The sequence below is a fragment of the Artibeus jamaicensis genome, unplaced genomic scaffold, assembly GCF_021234435.1.
Source record: "Artibeus jamaicensis isolate MK-2021 breed Jamaican fruit bat unplaced genomic scaffold, CSHL_Jam_final scaffold_660, whole genome shotgun sequence".
Taxonomy (NCBI): domain Eukaryota; kingdom Metazoa; phylum Chordata; class Mammalia; order Chiroptera; family Phyllostomidae; genus Artibeus; species Artibeus jamaicensis.
In genome coordinates, this window is record NW_026522052.1 from 1805531 (window position 1) to 1830550 (window position 25020).

Sequence of the window (25020 nt, forward strand, 5' to 3'; positions counted from 1 at the left end):
CACAGTTTATGGCCTGGCGGCTCTCTGTCCAAGAAGAGGATTCTGTCTTGGGGACATTCTGTTGGTCTGTGATACGTGAGGCGGGAGGATTTCCTGTGTGGGGCTCACTTACAGTCAGCTGTTACCCTGACGTGCTTTTTCGGGACACCAGCCAAGCTGCCCCGTTTGGAAAAGGGAGCGGGATGGAACGCGGTCGTGTGGGGTGGGCTGGGCTGGGCTGGGCTGTTCTCGAATTCTCTTTCACTTCAGCTCCAGGCGTTCCTAGCCTGTTACTCAATCTGGGTTCAGGCATCCTTTCCAGAGGAAGCACTGGAGCAGCTGCTGGGACAAGGGAGTCGCTCATATTTGGAAGAAGCTAAACCACAATCTAGCTACTTTTAAACTGAATGAACGAATGAAAGAATGAATGAATGTGATTACCGCAAGAGGGTGTTGCCCCCACGCTCAGCAACACTCTTGCGCTGACCGTCGATTGCCTCACTAGGTGAGGAGGTGAACGCGGGGACGCGTGCACCTCGTCCCTGCCCCACTTCTCCTAAGAAGGAATTATCTTGCTGCATTCAGTGTACTGGCAACCAATTAATCAAGGCTAGACAAAGGCTAGACAAAGACTAGAAAGGGAGACTCGGAGGGGATGGGGCGCGGTCGGGGGAGGCAGGGCGCCAGGAACCCTGTGCATTGCAGATGACGTAATTGCCTGAAAAATATTTGTTCCTCCCCTTCCCGGAGAGGCAGGCGAATGTCTGCGTGGGAGCACGAGTGGGGTTGCCCAGAAGGTGTGAGCTGTGGGAGGAGGTGCCCGCGTGGGGAGAGATGTGGAAAGAGGTGCGGAGATCCGAAAGGGAGGCCTAGAGACAGACTGCCCGCAGGGAAATCGCCCAGGCTGGAGGCGTTTGCACTGCTCCGAGCTCCGCCCCGCGCACAGCGCAGGGCTCGGCCCCGGGAGGGGCACGCCTGCTTGGGGGTGGGGAGTGTGTGCACCAGTGGGTGGGCCTAGGGTGCCGGTGGGAGTGGAGCGTTGCCTGCGCATGTCAAGACCAACTGACCACACACGGTCAGGGGCTCCTGGGGAAGGGTAGCTGGTCACCCACGACCCAGGGTCGGGTCCGTGCAAGATCCAGGGGCGAGCCCCGGGGAAGGGGCCACCCTCCTTTCGACCCCATCCCATCTCTGATCGCCGGCGAGACAGGAACAGCCACCGTCTTCCTGGTCCTTCCAGGCCTCCCAGGGGAGCCAAGGGCGGGTGTAGGCGGCACCGAAGGGACCGAATTTTGTAGCTCCGACGGCCCTGGTGGCTTCGGGTGGCGGGGCACGCCCAGCTAGAGCAGCGGGTCAGGGTGGATGAAGCCGGCGCTCCCGCCTCTTGGTGGATCCTGGTCCGAGCGCAGCTGAACAGCTGTTCCAACAGGAGGTGAGGGGTGGATCAACATGGTCCCCTCCGACAGCCGGACCGCCTAGAACCAGCCGTGCAGAGTGAGCCTTCACCGAGGTGCGACGCCGAGAAGCCGCAGTGCTCCCGGGATTTGAAGTTCGGGGGTGGGCGGGGAAGGTGCTGTCCGCGGTGCTGAGCCCGGAGCCCGCGGCGCGCTCGCACGGAGCGCGCGGGCGCTGCTTCTCGACCGCGGATCCAGGCGGCCTGCTAGGGCAGCTTCCAGCGGAAAGCGCGGCCCACTCGACAGCCCGCAGGGCCTCCCCGAGCACCGGTGTGGGCCCTCCTTCCAGCCAGAAAGTCGCCCCTTGGGGCAGTTCGTCCCGAAGGGTTTCCTCGAAAGCAGCTTAGAGGGCACAGTTCTCGACTGAGGGAATCTTTCTGCTTAGCCCGGGAGGCCACCCGCCTAAGAAGATGCCTGCCTTCAACAGATTGTTTCCCCTGGCTTCCTTCGTGCTCGCCTTCTGGGGTAAGGAACGGCGCCCCGCCGTGCGCGGTGCTCACCGCTACCCTGATAGCAATAATAATGCTAACGCTGAGAACACTTAGTGAGGTCGCTGTGACAAAGAAGGTCCCGGGCTGGCGGCCTTCTGTGGTGCCTGCCAGACGTGGAGCTGCATGGCGTTCCCCGGGAGCTGGGATGCGGAGACTGGCAAACGCCTCCCGACACCCCTGCACCGTTGCTCTACCCCTGAACCGCCTTGGGTGCTTGATTCTTGCACCCCTCCTCCCGTTTGCTGGTTATTCCAAAGTATCCCCCCTAAAAGAGAACGTGGTCACAAAGCATTTCGGTTGTGTTTCTCAGTGAGGAGTGATTTAGGAAATATTATGGAATCTTCAAGTGAATTTCTATATATTAAAAATACCTGGAGGCATGGATTTTGAGACTTAGAATGCTGTAGCTATTGACCCATCAGCTTAATCTTAAGGAATGGGCGGAAAACTGGTTTCAGTCATTTGCTGCTTGTGTGAAGTAAATTAGCATCTAAGATTGCATCTTTCTTCACTGTCTCCCCGCCCTGCAAACATGGGAGCTAAGGTGTTTTGGTGTTTGGGGAGCTGGGTTGCTGCCTCGGAAGATGAATACACTCTTGCTTGTCTGCTGTGAGGGACTGAGGCGACTTCCTCCCTCCAAGTAAGCGAGCCTAAGGGAGCCCTGCAGCTGTGGCAATAGGGGTTAAGCAGAGTGGTATCAGACATGGGTATGGAGTGGGGTGCCTGCCTGGGCAGGGGTAGTTAATGAGGCTACGTGATAATAGCTGAATATGTAGTTGAAAGAATGCTTTACTGTGTATCAGTGTATCCCTCAGTGGCTCAGTATGTGTGCCAGTGTGTGTCTGAGCATGTTAGTATGGATATCTGACTGGACGTGAGAGGATATAGCGGGGTGTGTGTGGATGTCTGTGTGTAGGTAGTTGTGTAATTCTGGGTCCATCTTGGTGTCTCTACTTAGATCCTCAGGGGAAAAATAGGTGCTTTTCAGTTGATATATGGCTTGTACATGATCGGAGTTACCTTCCTCCATACTACAAATTAATAACCAGTAAAATTAGAAGTGATTGTGCCCATCAGCCCTATTGAAACTAAGCATGTGGAGTTACACCCCCATCGTTGTCATGAAACCCACTGTCCCATGCTCATGGAACCTTCCTCTTTGCCTTAGCATCACTTTACTAAGCTTCTAAGACTAACTCTGCCAGCATTATCTGGATGTTGCATGTGACCAGACATGCAAAAGCAAGCTTCCTGTCGAACAAAATGCCTGATAAGACCATCTGGGAAGAATGGGGGTGGGGGAGAAATGCTGGTCCCAAGGACAGACTCGCCACATCTATCCCCGGTAGAAGAAGCTGGACCTGGAGATGAAGCAGACGCTGATCTCAGCTGCCTTAGAGACTTGAGGCTGGTATTTTCTCAGGGGAAGCTAAGACTGGGGACATGGGAGAGGAAGAGGTACAGCAGGGTTGGGCTGAGATTCTATAAGGCCTTTCTTCCCAGATTATAATCTGAATTTTAGGGTCTCTGCCTGAATTCTAGTGGATGGGAAAACATTCCACAGACCAAAGAGCTTTTGACAAGGACTTGCTTGCAAAGTTTAGATTGGAGTCTCAGCTCTGCCACTGCCTTGCTATGTGAAACCTTAGAGAATTTGGTTCCTCATGTGTCAAGTTTGGAAGTTGGTGCTGATGATATCTCACATCCTTTTCAGCTCCACACTGAATGGTACGGAACTATTTACGGAATATTACTAAAATCGGCAGAGTGCTCATTCCCCTTCCTACACTTGCTCTCCCCCCAAAAAAAACACCTGTAGAAGAAGTTGCACATTTCACCCATGTTGCTCATTCTCAGCTTATTTGTAATCTGAACATTGGTTCAACAAACAGGAAAGATGTAGAAGCAAAATAGGGACAGTCCAAGAAACCTGGTCATTAAATGTAAGAGAAAGGGCCTGGCTTCACACATGAAATTTTGTTTCATTTGCATGTAATTTCAGTATTGGAAAGTACTTACCTTAGAGTTTCCTTGCCCACCCTGATTTTTCGTATGATGCAAATATGAATACAAAGAATCTTTTCCATTCTTCTACTGTCTGCATATATTGAAAAAAACTTCCCTTATTTCTTTTAATAAATAATAACAATAACAATAACAATAAAAGAAACAACCCTGCACTTGTCTGGGGCTTTATAATTTACAAAACACCATTACTTTTCCAGCCATTACTTTTTTTGGTCCCCATATCAACCCTATGGAGTAGTCAGGAGAAGTAGTGTTATTTCTAATTCAGAGATGAGAACATGAGCTCAGAAAGGGAAAAAGACTTGCTAGAGAAGTCCTGTGTCCTGATTTGAGTCTTCCAGTGCTTGTTTTAGCACTTCTCACCGACACATTGCTGCTATGCAAAATTGCCAGGTGTTCATCTACCCTCTAATTTCTTTTCTGAACCACCCTTTCTTCCCTTCCCTATGCCATTGCCTTTTCTAGGGCCTCACTCATTCTTCAGCTTCTTGTTCCTTCTCTACTCTGCCTCTCCTGCCTCTCTTGGCCTACTGTCCCAGATGTCCGCCGACAGGAAGTATTTTCCTTGCAACCCACAGTAACCCACCTTGCATCTTGTTCTTTCAAGGCTCTGCTAAGTGACTACCTAATCTGACAAACCAAGTCATTACAGGGTATTAATGTCTGCAAGTAACTTTATTTGTTACTCCTTTTAGGAAGTATTTATATTCTAATCAAAGCATTTATGATCTTAGTGCAAATGGGAAGCATTCTAGAGCAAGCTCAGGAGGGGCAATATAGCAGTGCCCAGAGAAGAGAAAGATTTGGGGGTGTTAGAGGAATTCCTTCAATATACATTACTATCTACCTCATAATAGATGGATGCTATTCCTCAGTTAAATGCAATCATCATAGATATGTCAGCCTTCCTCCTCATAGGTTTCCTTATTGTTTAATGCTATGGAAATTGAAAAGGAGACCAAAGGTCAAGTGATTCATCCAGATTATTCCAGGAACTTGTTATTTATAGTGAGCAATGTGGGGGGAACACCCACCACTCCCACATTGCACCATGCACAGTCTTTTCTTGGACACCTAGAGGAGTTCGAAGAAAGAGAAGCAGGGTGTCCTGGAGACTCATGGGCTGGAGAACCAGACTCACCTCTTGATGGAAGGGGCAGCCGGTCACAGTGCAAAGAACAGGCAAACAGGGCAAGAGGACCTCAAGGCCGCTTTGCAGAATACTGCCCAGGGCTTCGTGAGGGGAGCCTCTGAGGTGCCAACCTGCAGAGAGCAGGGGTCGGCAGGGCTTGCTCTCTGAAGGAAGCTGGGATAATTGCTCCCTCAGGGGCAACACAGGGAAAAGTGGGGCCACCAGGCCATGTTCTCTGCCCCAGCTGCCCATGTTCTGCCTTCCTCCTTTAACTTCAAATGAACTAACTGTGCACCTGTTTAGGGCCAACTCATCTTTTCCACAAGAGCACATCACCTCTCACCTACTCAAGGATATTAATACAGCAGATTGTTCCTTTTCAAACCCCAGCAGCTCCACTACCACCTTCATCCAAGCAAGACTGTTGAACGTCTCTCAGGCTGATCTCTATACCAGCCTCTTAACTGTTACTTTTGCTCTTGCCCTCACTTCCTTGCCTCTTTAGTTTATTCTCAACATAGCAGTCGTATCATGCAATTTTCTGTAGATCAGATCAGTCATTCTTCCACTCAGAGCCCTCTAGTCTCGCCCTGTGACTCCAAGCAAAATCCTAAGTTCTAACCATGTTCTGCAAGCGCTGCCATGATCTGGCCCTGGCTCGTGTTTCCTGTCTTGTCTCCTTCTAGTCTCACCTTGTTCCCTGCACTTCACTGTGCTCTTTGTTTTCCACAAACACACCCTCACCTAGGCCTCTGAGCTGATCTGTCCACTGTTTGGCAAACCTTCACACAGGTAGTCACATACCTTGTTCCTTTGTTTCTTGCCCTCAGCACCTGCTTGCTCTGCCCTTCGCAGTGAGGTGGTCTCAGTGAGGTGGTCTCCAATGATCTTGTGAACTCTCTGTCTCCTCTGTCCTGTTTTGTTTCATCTCACAGCACTTAACTACAATTCAGAGTTGCTTATTCTCTCCCTGTCTCCACTCTAATGTCGGCTCCGTGAGAGCAGAGATGGCTTCAGTGCCGTTCCCTGCTGTATTTTCAATGCTGGCACACAGTAAGCACTCAATATACCTGCTGAGTAGTAGCCAAATTAATGAAGGGTAAAGCAACACTAACGAGTGATACTGGTATAAAGCACACTGGTATCAATTATTCCATAGAATTCTCATGACAAATCTATTAGATAAATATTATTTTCAAACCCAGTCCTTCAGTTGCTAAATACCATCTTTATCTTGCCTCTGTAGTTCCGACCAGACAATCCTTAAGACGTTTTTCTATTCTGCTTTTCAAGACATCATAATCGAACTAACTTATGTTTACCACATCTCACTAAATATGAGCACACACTCTTTACATCTCTATCCACTCCCAAACTTATGAATACACCACACCTCCTTTTTCTTTCTTTCTTTTTTTTTTAAACCAGGACTGTAATCAAGGCTTCTAGCTCATCACAGACCAGTTCTCCCGAGACTTGTGCCCATTGAAGAGATGACCCACACATGAAGCAGGAGAGCCTCTTACCGACTGTTTTAGACTTTCCGTTAGGGCCACTAGTTTATAGACTCTGTGTTTAAAAGTGAAACATGTTGCCTTCTTAGTCAGTGAAATGTGATATTTCATTTTTTATTCAAAGTTAATTGATCAGTCTCATTTTAAGCTCTAAATAAAGCTTTCCTCTGTTTTTAATTTCATTTATTTATTTACTTACTTAGAGGGGAAGAGTAGGAGAGAAATATTGATGTGAGAGAGAAACATTGGTTGGCTGCCTCTTGCAGGCACCTCTCACATGCGCCTCTTGCACATACTGTGACCGGGGACCAAACCCACAGCCTAGGCTTATGCCCTGACCAGGAATTGAACCTATGATCCTTAACGTTGCAGGACGACACCCAACTAAGCCACAGTGGTCAGGATGCTTTCCGCTGCTTTCAGAAACAAGTGTCCGCCAGTAGAGGAGCAGACTACCTATTTACGGAGGACTGGTCTTCAGATGTGAAGGATGTGTGTTGTTTGACAGTTTCAGGGGCTCTGTCTTTATTACGAATTCATGAGAAGGTAGCATCAGATGGGGCCTCGGAGGTCTTGATACAGGAACCCTTGGTGCTCCCTTCACTTGCGAATCTTCTATGCAATGAAGTGCAAACTCTCTTACCAAATAGTCTTTTCGCATTCATTGGTGAACAGCTTCAGCTCCAGAAAATTCTTTTTTTTTAAATTGAGCTAAACTTAATTTCTTGTAACATTTGGACAGAATCTATTTTACCTTCCACAGAGGAGCCTTCGAACGCTTGAAGACAAGTAAGTTCTGGGTCGAGGCTGAGTACCCCACGTCCTCCCACCTGCTCCTCACCAGACAGGGACCCCAGACCCTGTCCGCCCTGCTGCCCTCGGGGCATGCCCTCGCTGACCACCCACTTTTGTAATGGCGGACACCCTAGACTGGTCCTGAAGGTCTGATGTGCTCTGCACAGGGCAGAGGCACGGCTTTCCGTTCTTTCTCACATTTCACCTGCTCACTCAGCCACGTGTGCACTGGCCTTGCTGCCAGCCACAGCCCATCGTGGACTCGCTCTGGATCCGCAGTCTCATGTACTGGCCTCTTCCTTTGGGCTATGCATTTCTAGAGGCAGAAAGTGTGAGTCCAGACCTCTACATGGTATGTGAGTGTCCCCAAGTGCTCCAAGTGTTTAAATTTGTCTCTCTCTACTTCTGCTTAAAGCTGTTCTCCAGCCTCGTGGCCAGTCAGCTCACCACTGTCCTCCTTGCTGCCCCATCTGCCACCATGCATAAGAGTTACCCACACTTTTCTTAACACATACATATAATCACGCCTCTCCATGGCTTTGAAACACTTGACCCCTCACACTGCGAAGCACATGCAGTGGTCTGCACAACATGAGTCCTTTCCACCTCAGGTCCCAGCATCCTTCTTTCTCTCTCCCCAGCCTCAGCAGAAATCACTTCCCCTCCTCTGGGACAAGCAGCCACTAGTCTGTCTCTCACCAGGGCCTGGTTCAGGGACACTTAGGAGGATGTGTCCCCTCCTGGATCACAGCTGTCTATAAGGCACGGCTAGTGTTTTCTCCTCTCTGTATCAGCCGAGCACCAGCCAGGCACAGAGCAGATGCAGTCAGTGGTGCTGGCTGGATAACGGGTGCGTGGCTGGTCAGCGGAAGGATGGCTACAGCCCTGTCTTCCACCCAGATCGGACGCCTTGCCTTCTCGGGCAGGGCTCAGTGTGCACCATGTCTCATGCCCACTGCTTCCTGGGAGACAACCCCTGGGCCTCCTTGATCCCCCTCACTGCCTGATGTGAGCTTGCACACTCGGAGCAGAGGGACAAGTATACACCCCTGTGCGTGATAATTTCAAGAGTATCTCACCATCCTTCCTCCTCTGTCCCTTCTCTCCCTCTTGTTCTCCAATGCCTCCCGCCCGGCGTCCCTTCCCTGCCGCCCGGCCTCTCTGCAGCCAGTGTGTGCTTCCCCGTGTGTGTGGAGGTGCCCTCGGAGACCGAGGCTGTCCAGGGCAACCCCATGAAGCTGCGCTGCATCTCCTGCATGAAGCGGGAGGAGGTGGAGGCCACCACGGTGGTGGAGTGGTTCTACAGGCCCGAGGGCGGCAAAGACTTCCTGGTATGTCTCACTGCTACCCTGACCTCTGTGTTGACTCTGACCTCTGTGTTGCGGACGGGGTTCCCGAGAGGCTAGGAACTGATGATCCGACAAACGCCAGTCCTTTCTCCTCGAAGCAGGGGCAGCCCCTGGGCAGAGAGCCGGCAGCCAGCAGCCTTTGCTCACCCCAGCCTCTGAGAAAGGACGCCCAGCCTGCTGCTCCTGGTCACAGTCCTGGGCACACCAGGAGAGGTAGAAAGAGACAAATCATACTCAAAGCCTACTGTGTGTCAGGCACTTGACTAGGCACTTTGAGGGTTTTCCTTTAATCTTCTACACTTAGTAGATGGATTAAACTAGTAGAAAAATTGGATGCTGTGGCCTGGGCCAGACTGCCCATGAACCCTCTGAGGGGACGAGCTCTGAATGTCAAGTCCAAGGCCAGGGCTTTCAGATGTCCTCATGACTGATGAGCCTGCTTCTGCCTCTCTGCTCCTTGTCCTCTTGCTTGCTCCCCCCGTGGCACTAAGCATCATTATATAAGAGCGCACAGGTTAGCTCACTTAACTCCCCACCCCAGTGAAGCAAGAACTACAGGGATGGCCAAGGCTGGTTATCGGCCGGTACATGCATTGCAGCCACGTTGGCGGGTGAAATGTTTACATAGTTGTGGTGGGTGCTGCCTGTGCCACACTGCCCAGGCGCCCCCCCAACCCTTCCCACTGGGGGCTCCCAAACCTCGCCATGACCTGGGAATGAAAGCAGGGAGCCTCCCAGACTCTGCTCCTGTGCTGGCCAATGTCAATTGTGACTGGTTGGGGCCAGTGCCAAAACAGTTGTGATAAACGTGGACTACCACCCTGGGGACGACCATTATTCACACTTCTACTGTCTGTGGAGCCAGGCTGCCTGCGTGCACAACTGTTAGCTTTGGATGTCCTTGGACAAATCGTTTAACCTCTCTGTGACTCAGTTTACTCATCTCTAAAACGGGGCTATAACCCACAGCTACATGATAGAGTTGTTTCCAGGAATCATGGGCTTTCCCACATTCCTGGAGGCAAGCCCCCTCCACAACGCTTTTCACAAAAACAGCAGCATGTGAAGCTGGTGTTCACATGCTTTTGCCTAGATTTCTCCAAGTACAAGTCGTAGCTGCCACTAGGCTGTATGTGCCACCTGATGTAGGTTTGCGCCAATAAGTCACCAAAAGTGGGACAGGCAGACCTCCCAGTGCTTGGCTCAGGGTTGGCCGTGACTGAGGCCGGCACCCAGGCTTCAGGAACCTGGATGTCTTGGCCAGATGCAAAGGCGCCCCTGGGACTCAGGCCTGGCCATGGTCCAGCTGCCTGCTCTGCTTCCAGGCCAGCCCAAGCTGAGGAGAAAGAGGCTCCCAAGGAGGAAGGGAAACATTTAAAATGGTGCTGCCAACAGAAATGCTAATAGAAATTTTGTGATGATGGTGATGTTCCATATTCCCGCTGTCCGGTAGCCCCTAGCCGCTCGTGGCTATGAAGCACTTAAAATGTGCATAGTGCAACTGAGAAATCGAACTTTAAATTTTATTAATCTTCTAGTAATCTAAAAGTTAATATAAGTAGCCACATGTGGCAGGTGGACACTAGAATGGACAGCACAGCTGTATAGAAAAGAGGTGTGTCGGAAGGTGGAAGTGTTTGAGAAAGGAATTTTAGAGACCGCGTTGTACTTCCAATTCAGCCCAAAGCAAAAACCCTGATGTGTGCCTACCAACCGGAGCTCTCTGCTTCCCCAGGACACGTTAGCACCCTAGACACCCCTCTGTGGCCTGGCCCAGACCACCCCATCCTCTCAGACGGGTCTAGCTCAGATTGTCAAGCTCGAGGCCAGGGCTCTCAGATGTCCTCATGACTAATGAGCCTGCCTCATTTGTCTCTCTCAGTCCACCTCCCCCCCTCCCTGCCCTGGTCTCCTGTATGCTTCTCTCACCTCCTGTGCTCTCTCTCCTTGCTTTGACCTTATGTCCTGACACTGGTTTGCCTGGCTCTGCTCTTGCCCCCTCCCTCCGAGAGCCCTCACCCTCCTGCCACATTCTGGAATCCTTGGGACATCGTCCCCTTTCCTCCTGTGCTGCACGGGCATGCTTCTCTCCCCTGGCCTCGCCCCAGCTCTGCTCTCCTCCCCCTGTCTTCCCTTGGGGCCTTACCCTCTGCTTATCTCCCTCCAGATCTACGAGTATCGGAACGGCCACCAGGAGGTGGAGAGCCCCTTCCTAGGGCGCCTGCAGTGGAACGGAAGCAAGGACTTGCAGGACGTGTCCATCACTGTGCTCAATGTCACACTGAATGACTCGGGTCTCTACACCTGCAACGTGTCCCGGGAGTTTGAGTTTGAGGGTCATCGCCCCTTTGTGAAGACCACACGGCTAATCCCCCTCCGGGTCACCGAGGAGGGTGAGGCTGGGGCACGGGGTCTCCAGGGTCCCTTGCTCCCGCGGGAGGGCGGGCAGTGGGGTTCCACATGGACGAGACCCTTGTAGAGTAGTACAGGTGTATTTTGGAGTGGGGATTTAAAAAAATGTCGCCATTGACTGGTCTCCCTTTAGTGGCCAGGATGCAGGCTGCCCAAGCAGCCTTTTCTCAAAGCAGAAAGGCCTGGTCATGGAGCAGATGACAAATGACCTTGTCCCAGTGTCCTGACTCGCATCCCTACAGACAGAGGACAGCCTCCACGAAGCCTGAAGCTGCCAAGTCAGCCCTGGCATCTTCTCTGGCCTGACTCAGTGGGCTCAGACAAATGCGCCCTCCCACGCGTGAGGTGTGTACATGTACCCCCGAACCAGCAGTGCTCCAACTTCAGTGAGCCTCAACGTCCCCACCGGACGTCCGCAACCCAGCCTTTCTGACTCCGAGAGTGAAGCCCAAGAGTGTGGTGTCTACCAGGCTGCGGGGGTGCTGCCGCCGCGGGGGCTGCGCTGGGAGAACCCCGCTCCAGCCAGAGGCTGGCAGCTTGTGTCAGCAGTCTCTCCGCAGTGACCGCCATCGCACTGGCAGCCCCGCTCCCATCGCTCCCATCATGGCGTCTCTCATACATAACCCCATTCTCCGCTGGGAGAAGGAGAAACATGGACGGCTCTCCAGTTTGTCATTTGAAATCTTCAGCTTTCCGCCAGGAAGGTCCTGGTTACAGTGGGAAGTCCTTTTGCCAACCCGACCCCCACGCTCTGTTGTGACCCCTGTCCAGAGGCCCCCATGCACTGGTTTTGCTCTGCTCTCCACGGGGCTCCAAGCCCCTCGCAAACGTGCCTTTCACATGTCAGAGCCGCAGTAAGTGCATCATCCGTTAGCCGATTCCCTTTCACTTAGTCTCTCCATCTATTTCCAGCACGTTCTCAGCATTACTGCGAACCTCAGGACGCAGTGTGGTGAGCAGGCAAAAGGTGTGGGGTGTGAAAGAAAGAAGAGGTCAAATTAAAGACAGGCCTCTTCCGAGGAAAGGGGTCCCCGGAACACCAGCTTCCGGGCCGCACATTCAGTTTTCATCATGCTTTGTGATAAAATTCATGCAGCAAGCTTGGATGTGAATGACAGAAGTCATGATTTAGGCAACATGACTAAAACACAAAGTAGGTGGATTCGGAAAGTGCAGAAGGACTCCCAGGTCACTGGAATCTAGATGTGAGGAGTCACTACCCACCCGCCTCCCCGCCCCCATCTTCTCTTGGGTAAAATGAAGAGGCTGGACTGCAAGCTCTCTAAGGCATTTTTCTGTTCTCAAGTTCCAATATCCTCTTCTGTTTACACACCAATCCTCCCCAGGGAAGGGCGCCTGGCGCCCTCTATTGTCACCATCAGGAACTCCTGGCTGATGACTGCCAGACACTAGGGAGGGGCCTGTCTCCACCTCCTGCTCTCAGGAGTTTGCCTCCAGAGACCCTTGAGCAGCCAATGGAAAGTATGGCAAAGCTGAGCCAGCGCACAGCAGGCACCAGAGCAAGGCTCGAGTAAAAATAGAAGGAAAACAAGTTTGCTATCAGCCACAGTGCCTCCTGGGATGTTTGGGCTGGGAGGAAGCATGACCCCCCACCGAATCCAGGGCTTTCTCTCTACGCCAGTCTTAGAGGTTGGGGTGCATCTGGCGAAGGCAAGTTGAAATGACTCCTTAGCTGATTGCAGGGTGCCGCGCAGATGCAGCTGGGAGAACGGAGCCCTGGAAGAGGGGCTTCACTGAAGGACAGGAGGTGAATCGGCACCAGAAGCAATCCAGATCCCTCACCTATCAGGCTAGCTGTCTCCACTGCATCCATGCCTGCCATTGCCGCCCTAGCTCCTGACACTTGTACTCGCCTCCCTTTTTTTTTCTGTGACCCCCGGGCAGCCCTCCGACCCCATGCTGACCCTCACTGCTCTCTCCCAGCTCTCAGAGCTTCACCCTGTCCTCCTGCCTGTGCCCTGACAGTCTTCCCGGTGCTCTCTGTTCAAGCTGGCCTCGTCCTGCTCCAGGTTTCCACCTCTTAACTGTGAAACTGAAATCTGAGGCCCCTGCACCTAAAGGTTACTGAACATACTAAGGACAGCTTCCTGTGGCACTACCACTGGGATCCTGCATTTACAAAGAGCGAGTGTGCTTCTGGCTGAGCACACCACCACCTGGCTACTGAGGGCCTGTGAGAAGACACTGGTGTCTGCTGCATTCTGCTGGGCCTCCTGGGCCTCGGGCTGCATCGACGGCCTCTGGCTCCAGTTAGGAAACCTGGAGGGCCCTGGAGCTAGAGGTCATGACCGGCTGCCTGTGCTTTTAAAGAGCAGTGTTGCCGGTGACCTGGGCTATATGAACGCCAAGGACCAGGAGTCTAATTGGCAGGTGGGAGCTGGCAGGGGGAGGCACGGCTGCAGCCCTCCTTCCCACGAGGAAGGAGTATGTGTCGGGACATTTGCCATGCATCATGTTTTAATTGTCATTTTCACTGGTCATGAAACAAAAAAGAGCAATATTTATATTCATTCAACAAACACTTATGGAATATTTTGAATGTTCTGGGATTAGACAACATGCCGATAGTTCCAAAATGAGATGTCCTCAGGAAGCCTGCAGTCTCTAGAGAAGAGAGACCAACACATCACCATACAGCCCGAGAAGTGTTATAGTGGACGGATGCGCGAGGTACCGAGGACGGGTGTGAACAACTGCGAGGGGCGCCAAGGAAGGTTTCCCAACAGCGGGAGCTTCCACGGAGTCCACGAGAGTGATCAGGAGACCAAAAAGCAGGAGGGGATGCTGGGGTGGAGGTAGCAGTGGGATGTGAGATGCAGTCTAGGAAGAGGAGAGAGGAAGAAGAAATGTCCACAGATTCCAAGAGACGGCAGTGTGTACGGGAAGAGAAGTTTCGGTGGGCACCTGAATGGTAATTGGAAGAGAAAGGCTGGATGGCGCATGGCCTTGCAAGCTGTGTAAGTAGAGACGGGGCTTTGGTCTGAGGAAGGGACGGAACACTGAAGGTTTTAAACAGTGAACCGTGGGCTCAGACCTGTGCTTCACAGGCAGAACTTCGAGAGCGATCTGGCTCCCACAAGGAACCCTCCAGTACTCTTCTGTTCGGGTTTACGAGCTGGAGAGGCCCGAGTTTCCAATCCGGACTGGTAGGGAGCACATCCATGTCACGGGGTGGGCTGACTGCATGGGCCACATGTCCATCACTGTCTTCCTAGAGATGCCACTCACCCTGAGCTCAGGTGACACACCAGGTTGAACTGAGTGAGACATATTCCTTACATCTGTGTAGACATTTAAACTTCACAAAATAGTGTTCAATCCATTAGGTAATGTAACAGTGTAAATTATTACCGTCACCTTGTAAATTAAGAAACTTGAGTCTCAAATAAAGAAGATGACTCTTCACGGACCTCTGAATAGTAAGCAGCAAAACTGGGGCCTCACTCTACATCTCTCTCTTGATTCTAGGATTCCTTCCACTGCTTTGCAACTTTTTCCACCCCCATCACTCTCGCTCACCCCTCCCTTCAAACTCCTGATGAAAGTCGATAGGAAAGCCAGCAGACAGGATAGTCAGAGGGCATGAAATTCCTTTGACATCCTCTTGAGGTTTTTTAGACCCAGTGCTGGTTGACGCCACACTCCAAACAGGCTCCACGTAACTCTGACCTCAGTGACAGCCCTGGGTGTACTGGACACACACATTCTGAGCCTCCTTCCCCTCTTGCAGCTGGAGAGGACTTCACCTCCGTCGTCTCAGAGATCATGATGTACATCCTGCTGGTCTTCCTCACCCTGTGGCTGCTCATCGAGATGGTCTACTGCTACCGGAAGGTCTCAAAGGCTGAGGAGGCAGCTCAAGAGAATGCGTAAGTCCAAAGGCGTCAGGATAACAATGGGGAGCGCCTTTCGCGTGCTTGCTCTCACAGGCTAAGCAATTTACACAATCATCTACTTGCCTCACAACAACCTCTGAGGTGTCAGCATCAACATATTCATTTTACAGGTGAGAAAACCAAGCCTGGGAGGGTTTGCCCAAGGCCAGTGTAAGAGGGAGAGCAAGGTTTGAATTCAAGCCTGCAAGCTCTTGGCCTGCATCCTTAACCACTAATGTCAAGCTCATCAGCTGCCACCAATCCCCATGAAATGAGCACTGTTATGACCGTTACACAGATACTGGAGCAGACTTCTCGAGGGCAAGGGGCTCACAGAGGCCGCACAGGTGATGAGAGGGATTTGAGCCTTAGCCTCCCCGTTCCTGATGACCATGCTCTCAGGCCGCCTGCACTGCTCCGAACGACAGGTTCTTCCCCCAGACCTTGGCGGCTCCCAGGAGGAGAGGGGTCTCATTCCCCAGTGTGCAGACGACACCTCAGCCAGTTCTGTCAAGGCCTTCGTCACTGAGGAGTGGGCCTGTGTGGGCAGTAATGGTGTCTGAGGGGTTAGGAGGCCATGCTGGCCTGATACTGGGGGAGAGGAAAGACAGAAAAGAACCCTCAAAGATTTACTAGCAACTAGCAACTTTGCTGAGGTAATAACCTAAACCCCCACACGCTACTGCCACCTAGAGATATTGGATAAAATAAAGCATAATTTGCATGATATCTGTGATCTCAATGAAGAAAAATATGACAGCTGACCAGATACGGGGATAGAAAGAATTGCTCTGCTGGGGGAGGCTGTCACCTCTGGTGACAGGGGGGCTTGGATTTTAGTGCTTGGACAGGAAGGGCCCACATGTGGACAGGCAGTCCTCAGGCTTGGGCTGAAAGTGCCTACAGTCAGGCCTGCACAGGAAACAGAGCTCCGGCTGGGGCCCTCAGGAGATCTGGCAATCCTCAGAGAGCGAGGGCTCACAGCAAGGACAGATCAGAAAACAATCAGTCCACCGACCCAGAGAGAAACCAAAGCAACTTACGTATCTTGGCCTAAGTCCAGGTAGGAAAAAAAAGATTATTGAGAATTAGTAACCACAAGCCTGCTCTCACAATGTTTGGGATTTAAATTTAGACGACCAAGATGATCCAGGAACCTCAAAGCTGAGAAATTCAATCACTTTAAAAAAAGAGTCCCCAGCCAGTGATAGCCACGTAGAAGCAAGTGAAGAACCGTTCTGCAGGGTCCACCCTGGCCTGAGGTTGAACAGGACTAAGCAACATCAAGTCTGATTTCACAGTCAGATCCAAACTAAAAGACAGAGCAGGAAACCATGCAACATGAGCACGAGGCAGGATTAAACCTGAGAAACTTCAGGCACAAGAAGGACCTAATAGAATATAGAAAGTTTGTTTAAAAGAGCTGAAGCAATAAAAGAAGGAACCAAAGTCTCCTTCTTTTGGTTGCTAAGAAATAAGAATAGAGTAAGTTGCTAAGAAAACAGGCAGATTTGAATAGAAATTAAAAAAACACTGGAAATGGAGGATACAGGTGGGAGGTGCCAGAAGGCCCTGTAGGGAAAACTGTACTGAACCTGCCCCTCCCTTGGCACCGATTACTCCTGGGAGACAACTGAGGGCTGAATCGAGGCTTCTGAACAACAAACAAAAGAAAGAGACCCAGCAGGGCATGTTGGGAATGGGAGGGAGCCCTGTGGGGACTTTCTGGGCCAAAGGAGCAGGGAATGAGCGCCATTGTCTACACACCCCTCCACTTCCTTTGGGCAGGTAGGAGTTCTGTGGCCCACCCGCAAGAGCCCCTCCATTTCTGGGAGCAAGTGGAACAACAGGGCTTCCCCACAAGCACCGGGCCTCCCTTTGGGGAGCCACTCCAGTCTGTGGGAGCTCAACCTGGCTCCACCGGGCACACACAAAGCCACTCGCTGCGAAACAAACGAGAGAGAACTTGTATAGAGAATGCAGGGAGACGCAGGAGCTTGGACACTGCGGGAGTGCTCCAGGGCCAGGTGCCCCTGAGTGCCATGGTTTACTCCCCCCACCTCTGCAGAGGGTTTGTGGGGCTCTATCCAGGTGTTCTGGCCTACCTGCAAGGTTGCTGCAGTGCATACAGGCACCCATCACTGAAGCCCACTTGGGCCCTGAGGGAGCAACTAGAATCAACAAGACAACATTATGTGTGCCCGGCCTCCCCACCTGGACACCTTAAGCACCCGATGGGCCCCAGCCAGCCTGGCAGAGCTTCCTGGCACGTACAGCCTACATGGAGGCTGCTTTTTCAAGGTGTGGAGAGAGAAATTTTGTATGATTCATATAAACAGAAAGCCAAACAAAATGATGAGACAGAAGCATATCTCTCAAATGAAGAAAGGAGAAATTTCCAGAAAGAAACCATAAGAAAATCAGAGATAATTTGCCTGATAAAGAATTAAAAGAAACTTGAGTGTGAACTAGAAGAATTTAGAGAGAACTTCAACAAAGAGTTAGAAAGTATAATAAAGAACCGAGCAGAGCTGAATGAGAGAAGATATTCACCAATGATACACCCAATAAGGGGTTGACATCCAACATACAGGATGGGGCAAACATAGGTTTAAAGTTGTTGGACTGGAAAATAATAGAATCATTAATAAATAATAATGCAAGAATAAACTCTGTTTTTCCATACTCACAACTGTACACCTACTTTTGCCCCACTCTATATATAAAGAACACACACAACTTAACATCAAAAAAAGAAACTACTCAATTTAAAAATGAGCAAAGGACATGGATAGACACCTCTCCAAAGAGGACATACAGATGGTCCATAGACATATGAAAAGATGCTCAACATCACTAATTGTCAGAGAGATGCAAATTAAAACCACAGTGAGACATCACCTCTCACCTGTCAGAATGGCCATCATTAATATATCAAGAAACAACAAGTGCTGGTGAGGATGTGGAGGAAAGGGATCCCTCATGTACTGTTGCAATTGTAAATCACAGCAGCCACAACAGAGAGTCTCCAAAAAATTAAAAATTACAGGTGCCATCCAAACCAGTAATTCCACTTCTGGGTATTTATAAAAAACAACCCCCCAAAACCCACTGACTCAAAGATATATGCACCCTATGTTCATTGCAGCATTACTAGTAATAGCCAAGGTATGGAAGCAGCCTGGATGACCATCTACAGATGAATGGATAAAGAAATTATATCATATATAATGGAATATAGTCAGCAATAAAAAACAACTAAATCTTGCCATTTGTGACAATATGGATGGGCCTAGAGAGTATTACATTAAGTGAAATAAGTCAGACTGATTAAGTCAAATGCCATATGATTTCACTTATTATATATGTGGAATATAAAAAAAAACAAATGAATAAACAAAACAAAAGATCTATAGATATACATAGATATGTATTTTTGCCAAAGGGGATGGTGGTGGGGGAATGGAAATAAAAAGAAATAAAATTAAAATAAATGGTGACAACATTAAATGCTGGGAAAAAGAAGGAGAAGAATTAAGAATAAGAAGAGAAGATCTTGCCGGTGTGGCTCAGTGAATTGAGCGCCAAGAACCAAAGGGCTGTAGGTTCAATTCCTAGTCAGGGCACATACCTGGGTTGAAGGGCAGATCCCCAGTCAGGGGCACTCGAGAGGCAACTATGCATTGATGCTTCTCTCCCTCTCCTCTCTCCCTTTCTTTAAAAAGTAAATAAATAAAATCTTTTTCAAAAAGATTTTATTTATTCATCTTTAGAGGGGAAGGGAAGGAGAGAGAGAGAGAGAAACATCAATGTATGGTTGCCTGTCATGCATCCCCCCACTGGGAACTGGCCTGCAACCCATGCATGTGCCCTGACTGGGAATCGAACCATGATCTTCTGGTTCGCAGCCCCGCACTCAGTCACCTGAGCCACACCACCAAGGGCTAAATAAAATTTTTTTTTAAAAAAAGAAAAAGAAACTGGAGTTAAGTGAGGGCAAGTGACATTGCCAAGGTCACCATGAACTGGGGCATGGTCCATCTCCTCTCCAGGTTCTCCTGGCTTCACACGGCCCCTCCAGGGGATTTAAAGCAGTTGATTTTCATGGATAGCGATTGATGGCAGTGACTCATCGGCACAGGAAAGTAGTCAGACTTGGCCTTGCTCTGTCTTCCTCCTAAATCACACCCAGCCCTGGGGCTTTTCTACCTCACCTGCTCTTATCTACCAAGTGGTCTGCAATCCTCAGCCTTAAAAACAGAAAATTCTTTATTTGCACAAAAAGTCCCTAGGGTCTGAGAGGCCAGTATCTGTCTCTCCACAGTGACAGAGCATAGAGGGTGGTCGGTAAGAGCTCGGCGTCAGGAAGCAGTAAGGAAAAGGTGGAGCAGCCTGGAGAGCAGTGAGGCCTTGGGCCTCCAGGTCTGGCAGGAAGTGCCCAAAACTGTATTTACATGTACTTGTATATACAGTCAATAAAATTTAAGACACAATGGCTTGGCTCACCAGATACTGATAACCAGAAAATAAATGTAAAGGTGTTACACAGAAGGAAGACTAGAGGTATAAAAAGACAAAATATTACAAAGAAACATGAAGAAAAAAGGGAGAAAAATCCATTAAAACAGAACAGGGGGAAAGGAGAAGCACTACGCTGACCTGTGGCTAAGGCAAGGCAGGACTCTTCAGACTTAGGAAGCACAGCACATTCTGAGCAGGGCAAACACACAGAAATCTAGACCTGCACAGCGTCTTTCAGCCAGTAAATGGCAGCTGCCAAGCTAACCTACAGTAAGTATCATCTGTGGGTTACAGCTTCAGAAGAACTGCCTATAATATCAAGAACATGTCAAGGATACGCTCTCTCCCTGCTCTCTTCAATATTGGAGATCCTAGGCTGTGGACTAAAAAAAAAGAGTAGGAATTGGAAAGAAACAAACAAAATTATCATTATTCATACCATGATTCCCAACATAAAAAATCTAAGGGAATATAGAGTCGGCAAACTATTAGAACTAGTAAGAACATTCCACAAGTTTGTTGATATACATAAAAATATAGGGCCCTGGTTGGTGTAGCTCAGTGGACTGAGCGAGGGCTGCAAACCAAATGGTCACTGGTTCAATACCCAATCAGGGCACATGCCTGGGTTGTGAGCCAGGTCCCCAGTGAGGGGGTGTGTGAGAGGCAACCACACATTGATGTTTCCCTCCCTCTCTTTCTCCCCCCTTTCCCCTCTCTCTAAAAATAAATAAATAAAACTTTGAAAAATTTTAAAAAATATAAAAACACCCGTATTCCAGCCAGAAAAGTTTAAAAAAGCATTGACATATTTAAAGCATTAAAATTTGCTCGACTATTTTTTAATGCATTCCTTTTTTACTATTTTTATTTATTAATTTTTTAGAGAAAGGGGAAGGGAATGAGAAAGAGAGGGAGAGAAACATCAATGTGTGGTTGCCCCTTGTGCGCCCCCAAATGGGGACCCAGCCTGCAACACAGGCGTGTGCCCTGACTGGAAATCGAACCAGCGACCCTTTGGTTCTCAGACATACACTCAATCCACTGAGCCACACCAGCCAGGTGTTCGATTATAATAGCAGTAAATACTCTCCAGAACCTGGGGATAAATTTGATAAAAATGTGCAAGACCTTTAAGGATAAAATTACAAAGTTTTACCCAAGGAATTAAAAAAGGAATGAAGAATAAAACGTTACTGTTACAAACATAGCAGTTCGCCCCAAAATTAATCTGAAATTTTAATTAAATTCCAATCAAAATATTTATTGAATGGTTTGAGGAACTAGATAAGCTGATAATAAAAGTCACGTGGAAGGCCAAAAGGCCAAAATTAGTCCAAACCAAGGGGCAGCCAGATATTTTAGGCTACACAGAGTCTCTTGCATATTATTCTTTGGTTTTGCTTTTTTGCTTGCAACCTTTTAAACAAGTAACAACCATTCTTAGCCCATGGGCCATAGTTTGCTGATTTCAAAGAAAGAACAGGAAGTTTGGAGGAAGTGGCTGGTAGGACTTTTTCCTGTTGGATGTGAAGATTTCCTTATAGCACCATCAGAGTAAGGAGTCTGTGATACAGATGCAGGCATACGACACAGGTAAACAGAACAAAACAGAGAGCCCTCAAATACGTTAATACGTGTATAAACACCAGTGTGTGGCAGACACGGCAGTGCGGTCACTGAAGGAAGGATGAACTGTCTGATCATTGCTATGGGGACAATTACCTACCCACATGGAAAAGAAATTACACCCACCCTCTCTCACACCACCCAGAATGCATTGTGAGTGGACTTAAACTAAAATGCACAACCTAAAAGTTCTATTAAGGGAATATAAGAGAATATCTTTATCTTCTTGGAATCAAGAGGACTTCTTCAAAAACAAAGCAAAAGAGGAAAAACCATAATTGTGATTATACTATACACAAGGGTGGGCAAGAGTAGGTAAATAATAATAATACAATAATTAATAATAATGCAAGAATTGTGTTTTACATACTCACAACTATGAACCTACTTATGCCAATCCCTATACATCAAAATTAAGTTTTCATTATAAGATCCCTAAGCATAGTTTAGAGATAAACAGACTGGAAGAAGATATTTTCAAGATATGCAATCAAGGAGAAAAAGGCTAAGAAGAAAAATTAGTAAAGCAAATGAAAAAATTATAGAAGTAGAAACCAAAATAGCCTGTAAACTTATAAAAAAAAATGTTCAACTTCACCAGTAATCAAGAAAGTGAGCATTAAGGCAACTATAAAATATAATTTCACCTATTAGGTAGGCCAACACTTTAATCTAGCAATACTAAGTCCTGAGAACAATGTGGATAAATGAGCAGACTGCTGGTGGAAGTAAAACACAAATAAACACACGAACAAAAAACTCCTATTATTCCAGTCCCCTGAAAGAGCCGCCCTAGTTTCCTGTTGGGAAACCCAGCCGGAAGGAAATGCAGAGCTGTCCCGTAGACATCCTAGCTCCTGTGCCCTTGCTCCTTCCCTTTCCTTGCGCCCCCACCTCTGGGTACAAGGTACTGATTCTCTTCCCCATTTGTCCTCCCGCAGGTCTGACTACCTTGCCATCCCATCAGAGAACAAAGAGAACTCTGTGGTGCCAGTAGAGGAATAGAAGGGGTGTGACTCGAGGTGATGTACAGGAAAGGGGACGGGAAGATGGATGAGGATGGCAGGTTGTGCAAGTGACAAGTCACCCATTATCAAGTGACTTTAAATTTAGCCCCTTAGATTAATTTCTACCCTACCCAAGTCCCCAGCCTCAGGACCCTTCTTTAAGTTGATGCCAAATTGCAAGCTCTGTGTGTTGTCAAGCCTTCAGAAGGTGAATTGCTTTGGCCTGAGTGTTGGGGCAACTTCAACTCCTTACCCGTAGTGATAAAGGCATAGTAATCCCCCCTGCCCTTTGTAAGGATCGTGGATTTGGTCAGAGTCTTCGGCTCGGCTGGGCTGGACTGGAAGTTCTCAGTGAGTTGTTTTATCATTGACAGGTGACTGGAGCCCTGAGGGACTGGACACCCCAGGTGTGGTGATGTCCACAGCCTCAGGAGGCACTGCAGAGGCCACACTGCTTCCCTTCGTGCATTCACCCTTTAGTTTACACATCACACGTCCACTCACCACTGACCCCCTAACTGCATCTGACCTCGACACACCTGAGGACTTTGCCAGAATGGAGGAACCAACATTTCTACAGACTCAACCTCTGCTCATCTTAGCTTTTGAGCAAGCAGCATCCATGCCCCGCAGACTTCTCCCCTGTGCTCCAAATGACTTTGCACGAGTGCTAGAGGCGACACGCTCCTCTGTCTGTTGCTGTCTGGAACCGGCTCATTCTCTGCTGCTGCAAGTGAATGGATCTTCTTAGTGGAAGGAAGCAGGAGTGATTAGGTTAAACCAAAGGAGCGTCATGAAGTGGAATGTTTTGACGTCAGTTTTTTTCCAAGGCTTTGAAAACCCTAGTAGAGTATCAGAGCAAAACATGCTTTTCTAGGTTCTCTACTGATAGAAAGTCTGTTCAGTATAGGCTAAAATGTTCTCTGGAGCTTGGTACTTCAGGGTTAGAACCACTATGTCTCTAAGGCCTGGGTAAGTCTCAGTCCTTCAAGAAGCCAAGGACAAGAGACTCAGGAGGGATTCAGCAGTTTAAGTGGCTTTTGAAAGTCACACAACACATTCATGATCCTACTGGTATGTATGTATCCTCCCCCACCCAAAGTGAACACAGCCCTTGAGATGGCTGGGAAGCGTTGTCTTCCGGAGGGCACTGGAACTGAAATTCCTAAATTCTTCCTCGCAGAATCTTGTGGGGATTATTACTCATGTCACAGGAGTCAGCTAAGGCTCAGAGCTCAACTGGACTTCAGAGGATAAACTAGAGCAGATACAAACCTTAGGTGTTGCCCAGGTTAAACTTCCCAAGATGGGTAATTTTGATTTTGAAGACTTTGAAATTAAGATTGGCTATGGCCATGCCTCTTCCACAAGCATACATTGAGTGGATTGCCTGGCTGAGGTTAACTCTGAGTCTGGTAGCTAGAGGTTGGCTGAAAAGGCAGAGAGAAAGACATGAAGTAGACTTGAAGAACTTCCTCAGCAAAGGGATTTGTGAGGCTGGAACATCCTGCGGAAGAAAGCATCTTGGAATGATATTTATGAAACGGGGATGATAAGCAAATGAACGAAGTAATCAGGGAGGGATGGGCTAGGTAGCTTTGAAATAGTTCACCTGTGAACCCATAATGTCCAAGGTTTGTTTTTACTAGATTTGGGGAGAGCAGATGAACACTAGATAAATTTTAGTCAAAATCTCCTGTTTCATTTTGGTTGACTGATTGGGCCAAGGGTAACATGCTTCAGGACTTAGTGATGAGATGGGGAGGGTGCTTTGGGAAATATATGAAGGGGACTGGGATTTGATGAAGGAGAAGTCCCTTAGATCAGGAGGAATTTATGGGGGAACACCATACTCCACTGGCTTTGGGCCTCATCTGAAAAACTCATTTTTTCATCTCTTCCATCCCTGGAGAAGTACTTAAAATATGCCCTTGTTCACATCTTGAAGAGAATACTCTAATTCAAGGCCCTTCTCCTTGGTAGTTTCCCAAAGAATCTCTTAGGGGACAGCAGACAGAGGTTTCTAACTCTGTGGTTGGGAAGATAGGCCTGACTGACGGAGGTCTTCCTGGTCCCAGGGCAGGTTGACAACAGAGCTGGTGGCAGAAGCAAATTCCTTACTTACAACACTTTCCTCTTGGTCCCAGTGGACATGCATCTACCTTGTACTCAAGAAATAGGCACAACTGCTTTCTTTTCTCTAGAAAAAAAATCCTCAACTGTTTCCCGGGTGCTTTTAATAAAGCTGAATGATACCTATCATTAAAAAAAATTCATTATTTATAAGTAATCTTCCCTATTTTCATTTTTCTAATTTCTCAACTCTTTTCATCCTTAATACTTCTATTAGAACTATGTGGTTTACAAAGCATTTTCATTTCAAGTATCTTATTTCTTCCCCACAACCAGCCCTGTGAGGTACATATTACTGATAGTCCTGTTATAAACGAAGAAACAGAGGCAAGGAGCTTTATCACACCCTAAAGTCATGCAGTTGGCAACTGGAGGGCTGGAATCCAGGCCTTCGCACTCCCAGCCCACTTCTCTTTCCTCTTAGATCATAGTCACTTCCTTTCTTCTCATTGTTGAACTTGCATCGTATCTTTGCCTCTCTTGATGTCCTGAGATATTCAGCATCTCATTTCACCCCAAATACCACTCAACTGCTTCTCTATCACTTTGCTTCCTGGCAGATTCTACAAATGTGCTTTTAGAGTCCATCTCATTTTGATTTTAGTGTTCTAGTTGGTGTGCATGTCACTATTTCTCCTGAATTAAACTTCCTGGGAGACTTGATCTTGACTACAAATCTG

The 25020-nt window shown here is 48.6% G+C and overlaps 1 protein-coding gene across 2 annotated transcripts; it reads left to right on the top strand.

The window, feature by feature from the left end:
- The first annotated feature begins 1059 nt into the window (after positions 1-1059).
- On the top strand, positions 1060-24555 carry SCN3B (sodium voltage-gated channel beta subunit 3). 2 transcript variants are annotated; one of them, XM_053659410.1, is made up of 6 exons: positions 1060-1898; positions 8561-8724; positions 10910-11135; positions 14906-15044; positions 22142-22222; positions 22582-24555. In XM_053659410.1, the coding sequence occupies exons 1-5, from the start codon at positions 1844-1846 to the stop codon at positions 22203-22205; spliced, it is 648 nt and encodes a 215-aa protein (XP_053515385.1). In that variant the 5' UTR covers positions 1060-1843; the 3' UTR covers positions 22206-22222; positions 22582-24555. The 2 variants fall into 2 exon arrangements, with proteins under 2 accessions (XP_053515385.1, XP_053515386.1); XM_053659411.1 differs by lacking the exon at positions 22142-22222.
- Positions 24556-25020: the final 465 nt, after the last annotated feature.